General features: G+C 35.8%; 1 protein-coding gene across 1 annotated transcript; it reads left to right on the top strand.

The window, feature by feature from the left end:
• The first annotated feature begins 7,508 nt into the window (after positions 1-7,508).
• Positions 7,509-8,405, top strand: LOC128509068 (C3a anaphylatoxin chemotactic receptor-like). The gene has a single exon (XM_053480639.1). It carries the CDS (start codon positions 7,509-7,511, stop codon positions 8,403-8,405), a length of 897 nt encoding a protein of 298 aa, XP_053336614.1.
• Positions 8,406-10,179: the final 1,774 nt, after the last annotated feature.

The raw sequence follows: 10,179 nt of genomic DNA, 5'->3' as shown, positions 1-10,179 counted from the left end.
GCATTTCACTGCATATCGTACTGTGTATGACTGTGTATGTGACAAATTAAATTTGAATTTAAATTTGTATTAATGCTAAATGATCAGATTTTCCCCAATAAGCAAGTGGATAGTGACGGTGGCCTGAACTATCAAGCAACTACAGTCATCAAATCATTAAAGAACAGCTGTCTGCATCAGTCTAGTCCAGTGGTTCTCAAACATTTTCTGTCAATCCCCACTTAAGGGGGTGGGCGAATTTTCAAGCCCCACTTTTCGACAAAATGATAACCAAAACGGCCAAGTTTACTATTTATTAAAAAATCAATTTCTAGAGCAGTAAGATCAAATAACACCAAGTTCAAAACAGATAAAATACACGTGCATTTGTTATAACAGGCTTACTTCGTCACTTATCTAGAGCTTTCTTTCAAAGAAGTCGAGTGGCTTATTAACGTGACTGGGGTGTGTTGTCGATAAGTGTCTTCCTACTTTGTTGGGTCTCATGCTGTCTGCTGCCAGCGGTTTAAGACACAAAACACACAGAGGTCTCTCCTCTGCCCCACCATCCCCACCATGAATCCAAACGCAACATACAGTAGGCTTCATCATGTTTTCCTTTCGGCTGGATTTTTGGTTGATTAGGCTGATAGTGCTGAATCACCTGCTTTTTTGTGGTCCATGTAACAAATGTACATACAGTACGCTACTGTGTTATGGTCTAAAATGCTTCCCCCCCCCCCCCCCCGCCACAGATTGCCCCCCACACACATATAATCTCTTTCAAATAATATATTAGAACATAAATGCATAGGTTTATGGTTCACAAATGACAAATTATAACAAATGAATTTAATTATAAAGTAAGCAATATAAAAAAAATTTGTATAGGAGAAAAAATATATAAATAAGCCTAGATATTTTTTTCATATACAACATGTATATTTTTATATTGCTTATTTATAATAAAAATCGTTTTCTGTAATTTTTCACCACAAACAATATTTATTTAGTGTAATTTGTGATAAATAATTTATTTGTACATTGACAAACCTCTGCAAAATAAATGTGCCATAAAATAATAATTTTGGGGGATTTGTATTAATCGTCTCGACGGCTGTCACATGCCTAGGGTTAATTATAATAGTAATAATATATTTGATAATAATAAACCTTTAAATGTATGTCCTAATATAATAATTGATAGAGATTATGTAGGGGGGCAATAACACCTGTTTATGTTCGCGGTAAAGTTGATTTGATATTCGCATCTCCGAATTCAATAGCTGCGTAAATAAACCCGAAAATAAGATACTCACATATATTTCCTCTCTATATCGTCTTTAAGCTACATCCGCCTTAAATTATACATGTTTAGAAGCATAAACACCATTATTCTCTACGGCGCAACGAATGACTTAGGGATCATCGCAAAATGCCGCACACCAACAAAAAGCGTAGAACGATATTGATCTTCCCTTCTGTTCAGCGCCTGAAGGATTAAAAAGCAACTTTGTTACCACACTGGAAACTAGAAATGCCAGACTAGTACTGCCTGAAAAAATACAGAAACATCAGCATACACATTGGAATAAATAAAATGACATATATAATACCGAATGTTTCCTTATATATTGTTCCTCTGCAAATAACGTGCCGACGTTAAACCGTTATTGTTGCACTATGGTTCCACTTTTTCTCTGATGTTATTTTGTATTAATGATCCATTCCTTTGTGTGTCATTATTTAGTTTCGAGTGTCCGATAAAGAAAATAAAGATTAAATAAATCAATTAAGAAAAGCATGAATTAGAATAGGTACTTTCCTATTATTTTTCACTAATTCCCTCCCGTTCATTGCGCCCCACCTGTCATGTCTGTATTCCCCACTAGTGGGGCGCCCCCCACACTTTGAGAACCACTGGTCTAGTCCAATATCATCTTAATCGTCAAGTGAAACCACATGCATCCTAAGCAGGGAAGTAAAGAAACTAGTCACTACAATATCAACAAACAAACATTATATTATATTATATTATATTATATTATATAGATCGCTTACCGTCCAAACCGCTCTACGGATGACGCTATCTCTCATCTCCTTCATACATCTCTCACTCACCTGGACACTTGGAGGGGGAATTATGTGAAAATGCTCTTCATCGACTACAGCTCTGCATTAAATACCATAATTCCCTCCACACTCACCACCAAGCTGGAGCACCTGGGACTCAGCTCATCAATGTGTCAGTGGATCTCCAATTTTCTGACTGGCAGACCACAGGCAGTAAGGATGGGCGGACATGTCTCAGCCTCCCTCACTCTCAGCACTGGAGCCCCCCAGGGTTGTGTTCTGAGCCCCCTGCTGTACTCTCTGTACACCTATGACTGCATGGCCACTACCAACTCCACCACCGTCATCAAGTTTGCTGACGACACTGTCGTGGTGGGCCTGATCACAAACAACGGTAAGACTGCCTACCTGGAGGAGGTTGGAAATCTGGAGAACTGGTGCCAGAGAAACAATTTCCTCCTGAACGTCAGCAAGACAAAGAGGCTGATAGTGGACTTCAGTACAAAGCAGGTGAGGAACTACCAGACCCCCGTCATCAACAGGAGCCCAGTGGAGAGAGTGGACAGCTTTAGATACCTCTGTGTTCACATAAAGCAGGACCTGGCATGGTCCTGTCACATCAACACCGTGGTAAAAAAGGCCCGGCAGCATCTGTACCACCTCAGACACTTGAGAGACTTTAGACTGCCCTCCAAGGTGCTCAGGAATTTATACTCCTGCACCTTAGAGAGCATCCTTACGGGAAACATCACAACCTGGTTCGGGAACAGCACCATGCAGGACAAATGAGCTCTACAGAGGGTGGTGCGATCAGCTGAGCGCATCATCCGCACCGAGCTCCCTGATCTGCACTCGATCTACAGCAAGCGGTGCTTGACCAAGGCCAGGAAGATCGTAAGGGACCTCAGCCACCCCAACAATGGACTGTTTACTCTGTTGCGGTCTGGGAAGCGATTTTGCCCCCTGAAGGCCAACACAGAGAGACCGAGAAGGAGCTTCTTCCCGCAGGCGATACGGTCTCTCAACCACACCACTATGCAGAACTAACACAATCCATCAATCAATCAATCAATCAATCTTTTTACATACATGGACACTATGGACAAATCCACGCACATCTACCTTCACATCTACACTACATGTTTACATTTACATTCTGGACCATTGCACAAAGACACGTTAATAACCATTGCACAAAGACACTTTTTTTCTATGCATATTTGCACATCATCTTTCTTCCAAAAATATAAAAATTTCTCAATTTCTTAAATGTTCTTATACAGTATATTTCTATTTTATGTACAGCATATTTTTATTTTTAGTTCTATTTTTATCCTAGTTTAATTAAATTTTTCTATCGTATTTCTTTTATTTATATTTATTTCTTATTTAAGCTTTAATTCTCTTTTAAGGTCACTGGCGGTCGTATAAGCATTTAACTACAGCTGGGAATTAGAGTGTAATTCTGCTGATCTGCTAATATTGTTCAGCAGCAGCACAACAAACAGTATTAGATCCAAACTCAAAACATAGGTAATTATAAAACCTTCAAGCAAGGTGTGATATATGTCTCCCAAAAGATATTTTTTCAAAGAATGTGTGCTCAATATTAACTGTCTCTTTAAGAAAAGGCCATGTCATGACACTTCCTTTAGTATTCAGGTTTCAGTTAAAGGGGAGGAGAAACTTGTGGTAAGTTTGAGTAAACCTACTGCAGGTTAGCTTCATGAAGTATGTTGCCATTGTAACTCATTCTGAGTTTAACTAAACTGACTTAAAAAAAAACAAAAAACTCAGAGCTTCCATTCATTCAGGCGCAACTAACGCTGAGTTTTCACTAATCCTGCTTTCTTGACCCTGAACTAGCCCCCAATTTACTGTATACCTGATCATTTCTGCCACTGAGTCCCACATTGGACAGTATTTAGAACAATGTCCTACTTGGAATTTACATGAGATTATCATAAAAAGACATAATTAGACAATTAACAAATAGCTGTAAATGTAAATATTTTGTTCAAAGTGCTATACATGTATGTGAAATAGATACAGCATTTTAAAATTATATCCAAACCAATGCGGGTCAATTTGACATAAGATTTTGCTTACATTAAAAGTATTGACAAAATCAAAATAAAATGTGACATTACAATTCATTTGACCTTTTATAGTTTTTTTTCACATAACCATGTATAACTTATATATATATATTTTTACAGTATTCTAATATATATTTCATAGTACCCTAGTATAATTTAAGGTTGGAAGCGCTTCTAACAATGGTTATTGTTAAAAATAAAAAAAGAAGAAAACGTATATAATTTACAATGATCTGTTTGTCCTGAATGAGTAAGCTGGAGGTGACTGTGGCAAAGAAAAATTCCCTCAAATGACATTAGGATGAAAACTTGCGAGGAACCAGACTCAACAGGGAACCCATCCTCATTTCAGGGATATCCAAATGTATGACAATGAATCAGTTCCTGGTATGTATGTGTGCGCTATGGGCCTGAAAGTTTATTATAACATACAGTAAATAGTTTATTGATGGAATATTGGGTACATCACAAAAAACTGCCTGCATCAGCAAAGTGAGTGAAACCATCCCCAGGCACCACACAATCAAGAAAAGGTTACTGTAGACCTTCTTACAGTCACATTATTTATGTATAAAGTCAATGTATTTTTTTGTGGCATGCAATCAGAGACTCTGGCATGACTAACTATGACAGCATGACTAAAAGGGCGAGCCAGAAGGAAACTCATATAGAACCACATACGATACTACAGTATTCTTAGTTTATTTTTGTGAAAGAGATTGTACCATGATTGAACCATGTACTATTATGTGGTACAGTACATGTACTATATAAACAAATAGGTTTATAGCATACTGTAGCAGTTGTGCTCATACTGTACTTACAGTATGTAGGATGTTGCATGTTTTGCCTGAACTTTTGACTCCACTGATCACACTACTTAATAACAATAAAGATGCTTTGTGACAATAACAATTACTTAAAGTAAAGGCCCTGATCTTTATCAGTATCTGTACTAGGAGTAAATGGTGACTTCTCTAAACATTATAAGGTAAACTTTGGTGTTTTCCAGAGAGATTCACTGTATGCTTTTTTTTCCTCTTTATGTATGCTACTTCTAATAGCACACTATTGTATATTTCAGCAAAACCAAGAGATAAAACAGCTGAATACATTTGAAAAATACTTATTTTTACTTATAAGAACTATACTTATAACTTTCTTTTACTTAATTCTAATAAGACAGATTTACACACACTGGATTCAAATGTAACTCAATTCTAATTATTCTTAGTTATTTTATGATGAATGAGAGAGGTCAAATGTTTTATTATCTATTATTTATTTATCTATTACAAGTGTTAATTTGCATTTTTGGTCTAAATAGTTGCTGAGCTAAAGATCTGTCAGGCAAAGTCATATCACACAATTGTACAGAATAAAACCCCTCTCTTATCCCTATTTGTGCAGATTTTTAACATGCTTCATACTCAACTTGCTTGAGGATACAGTATATATATATATATAATGTAGCAACCAGCCATGTTGTCTATCGATACATACATATAAAATTAAAGCAAATTTGTTTTCTTTTACATTCATTGTAGGAGCTTATTACAAACCTTGTTGCAATGGTGTGTGTGAGAGTGAGTGGGAGTGGAAATAAGGCAGTAATCAGATCTAACTGATTAGTTTTGCATTACAATCTCTTATTCCTCCTATGTGACTCAAGCCACTGTCACTTTATGCTTAAGTGTGGTTAGCATCTCAGTGCTTTTCTTAGAACTGCACATGGCACTATAGAACGGAAAGACAGAACTTTAATGCCTGGTACCATAATGAGGAAACCATTTACTCAGAAGTAATATCCAGAAGAAGGTTTTTAAAAGGTGCGTAATTGTTCATGATGAAATAATTTCAAGAGATAAGTTAAACCCTGATTGTTATAGTATGCAGTAAGGTGCTACTGCAGAGGTAAAGAATATACTCAATGCTATCACAACATTTAGGATTTCGATAGGTGCTGGGTTACTTTTTTTTATATTTCTGCTCAGCGGAATTGAATTTAAAGTTATATATGTCTGTAAGTGTAAAAACCCACCTTATTTATAGTGATAACTTTCTTTTTTTTTTTTTAAATACAGAGGTGCAGTAAAGATGAGGGGGGGGGGGATTTCTTCTTTTTGCACAGGGAATTTCATAAAATTGATAAAAAAAAAATTATTTTAATTTTTTTGCAGCAAGTCCGATCACAACATAAAAAGTCCACAAATTTCTAATTAAAATTGCAAGTAGTCCACATTTCAACAAAAAGCTAATTTATGTTGTTATATTGACATTCACAAGTTTGGATTAATTCCAAAAATAAAGTTAAAGAGTTTAACCATAGAAGATGTCTTTGAAGACAAGATTATTCATTTAAAGTTAAGTTCAGACGTTTGTATATATATATACATATATATATATATATATATATATATATATATATATTTACAAGGTTATCTATCTATCTATCTATCTATCTATCTATCTATCTATCTATCTATCTATCAATTTGCGTCTATCCACGTAGATATACAGTGCATCTTTAAAAATAAAATAGTATCATGATCTATTGTGGAATAGTTAATTTTCTTTAGTAATTGAATTTAAAAATTCTACTTCTTATATAGTTTAGATTGATTAAAAGTGAAACATTTAAAACCTTTTTTGTTTTAATATTGACAATTATGGCTTACAGTTTATGGAATAAAAAAAAAATTCTAAGATCAATCAAGCTTGTCAGCAGACAGAAGCATGAAGTGCTCTTAAATAAAAATAGTTAGGCAGTTTTTTCCCCCCATAATAAATAAAAACCTGATTTAAAAATTGCACTTTGTATTTACTTATGCTATCTTTGTGGATAAAAAAAGTTTCATGATCTCAATCATTTAAGTGCAAAAAATATGAATCAGGAAGGGGGCAAATTGCACAGCACTGAAAATCACCATGCAAACCGTTGATTAGGTATATCTACTGTACACTGATCAGCCATAACATTACAATGCAAAACATTACACACAGAACTGGGTTGGTTCCTCTTTTGCCACCTGAGAGACACAAGACCTATTGTGATCTGCTTTGTCTTAAAATAACAAATATGTGTAGCTGTTGTTGGTATTTAATTAACTAACGCCATATGGATTTCATAGATTTGAAACTTCGCTTTCAAAAACTTTCCAAACTTTTGATAGTACTGTAACTGCTAATCGATTTTAACACACACACACACACCCACACACCCACACAATTGAGCTTTATTTTACCTAAGTAATTTGATTTTATTTTTTTAACTTTACTTATTTTGTTTTTGTTTATTTTACAGATTTAAATTTCATCATGACTTCAGTAATGGATGCCCAATCTACTGAATACAAAATGATAGGACACAGTGGCCTCAACACTGCTAACTCTTCAATGCCCCAAACAAGTGGTTTTAGACATTGCACAGACGTGGAGTGTATTTCACTGGCAACAGTCAATATGATTATCATGGTTCTTGGTATCATTGGAAATGGTTTAGTAATCTGGATCACAGGGTTTAAAATTAAGAAAACAGTCAACACTGTCTGGTACCTCAGCCTCGCAATGTCTGACTTCTTGTTCTGTGCCTTCCTGCCCCTATCTATTGTCTATATTGTTAAAAGTGACTGGATCTTCGGGAGCTTCATGTGCAAGTTTTTGCCTTTCTTCTTGTTTCTTAACTGGTTCAGCAGCATCCTCCTCCTCATTATTATCAGCATTGATCGTTATGTTTTGGTGAAGTTTCCTGTATGGGTGCAAAACAAACGCACCATACGCAAGGCCTGGGTTTTGGTTCTACTAGCCTGGATTATCTCACCATTGCTAAGTTTTCCGCTGGCAATTTTCTATGATATTAAAAAGATCAACTCCAATAGGTACTGCATCTCATACAACCATGGGAAACGTACTGCTGTACAGACGTGCCTATTCATTTTTGGATTTGTGATTCCCTTTCTGATCATCATCATCTGTTACCTCCTCATCATTCGAAAGCTAAAAAAAGACCACATTGCAAAGTCTAATAAGTCAGTTAAGATCATGACTGCACTGATAGCTGCTTTCTTTATTTCTTGGATGCCTTACCATTTTATTAACCTATTAGATCTAAATCCAAATTATGCAGGATTTACCCATACTGGACGAAAAATTGGAATCACGCTTGCAGGTGCCAACAGCTTTATGAACCCACTGCTTTATGCTTTCATGGGAAGGGTCTTTAGGAGGAAAATGTCATCCAGTCGAAGTTCTTAACAGGCAGCCTAACAAGCGAAACACAAACTAGAGAAATACAAAGTGGAAAGAAACCTTGAATTATATATATTTGAATTAAGTATGTACTCATCCTTAAGCTTTTTTCTTCCTTCATTTCTTTCTTTCTTGCTTCTTTTCTTTCTTTCTTTAAAAAAACAAAAAATAAATTGGGGAATAAATATGAGAAAATGGATGATTGAGCTGGTGATTGAGCAACTGGTTAAAGATGTTACTGTGAAAATGTTGAAAGGAACCTGTTTTGCAGCTGTTCCACTCATTATATACAAATACAGTGGAACCTTGGATTATGAGCATAATTCATTACAGAAGCGGGCTTGTATTTCAAAACATTCGTAAACTAAATTTAATTTTCCCATAAGAAATAATGTAAAGTCAAATTATTAGTTCCACAGCCCAAAAAATAAATAAGTACATAAAAGTAATTAACACAAAATATTAAGTAAAAATAAAACAAATTAACCTGCACTTTACTTTAAAAAAAAAAGTAAAAATAAATCTCGACAGATAAGTGTTTCAGTTTGTCCGCACAGGCACTGTGTGTGTGTGTGTGTGTGTGTGTGTGTGTGTGTGTGTGTGTGTGTGTGTGTATGTGAGTCTAAAGTAAGCTCCCCTCTCCCCCTACTGGTCTTACACAGTTACCCTCAACACTCGATTTAACACACACTAAAGGAATCACTGCTGTAAAGTAAAAATAAAACAAATTAACCTGCACTTTACCTTTGTTAAAAATCACGACAGAGCAGTGTTTCTGTGTACTGCAGAGAGAAAGAGTGTGTGTGTCTGCGTGTGTCTGTGAAGGCAAAAATAGGAGGGGTTTGTGTGTGTGTGTGTGTGTGTGTGTGTGTGTGTTTGTGTGACACATTGTTCAATGATGCATGCACACACAGACACAAAGAGCAGGCTGAGCCTTGAGCAGAGAGAGAAAATGGATTTTTAACCTCTCTAATGAGACTTGCTTTTGCTTTACACGCTTGTTGTACACACACGCATACAGACACAAAACAAAATATGTTTTACACACACACACACACGGTCACAGTGTTATTGTAAACATTACACGTGTGCATGGATGTTGATTATACCAGTAAGAGACGCGCACTAAGACCCACCAGGCGAGACGATTACCCACAGTTCTGTAGCGCAAGAGAGAGAAAAACCGTTGGTTCAGTTGTGATCGTGTGACATTTAGCAGCAAAACAAGAAGCACATGCGTGATACATGATACTCGGTACTCGTAAACCAAGACTTGTTCATTTTTTAAGTCGAAATTTATCAAAAGAATTTGCTTGTCTTGCGTTACTCGCAATCCGAGGTTTCACTGTATTGTAAACATCAAAAATAAAAAAGGGATGTTTTTTTTTTTTTTAACTGTACCTTTAAGTAAAAATTTATTTGGTCTAAAAAGAATAAAACGCTTGGTCTAAAGAAGGGGTGTTAGCTCATAAACAGTAGTGTGACCTACTGTGAAAGACTAAAGTTTTTCTAATAATGAGCTTATTTGTTGATGATGCATTTTGTGGCTCACAGTCTTTTAATCACATTAAAGGCAAACCACAACTATGGGAAATAAACATATATTTCCTGTGAGACCTACAGTATGACTTTCTGCACTTAACAATTTCTGTTGTCAGAACAACAAAAAGCAACTGGAACTTATAGCTGAAAGTGGTGTGCCATCATAGACATGCATGTCAAACCACAAGGACCACTTTGTCACGACTGTTTTTCTTACCACATACATTATGTTGAATGT

This window comes from Clarias gariepinus, chromosome 21 (genome assembly GCF_024256425.1).
Source record: "Clarias gariepinus isolate MV-2021 ecotype Netherlands chromosome 21, CGAR_prim_01v2, whole genome shotgun sequence".
Lineage (NCBI taxonomy): Eukaryota > Metazoa > Chordata > Actinopteri > Siluriformes > Clariidae > Clarias > Clarias gariepinus.
The sequence above is the reverse complement of the archived record's forward strand: the minus strand, read 5'-3'. Positions and strand labels throughout refer to the sequence as shown.

Excerpts from the sequence above, each read along its gene's own strand:
- LOC128509068 (XM_053480639.1), top strand. The coding sequence starts at position 7,509 with ATGATAGGACACAGTGGCCTCAACACTGCTAACTCTTCAATGCCCCAA.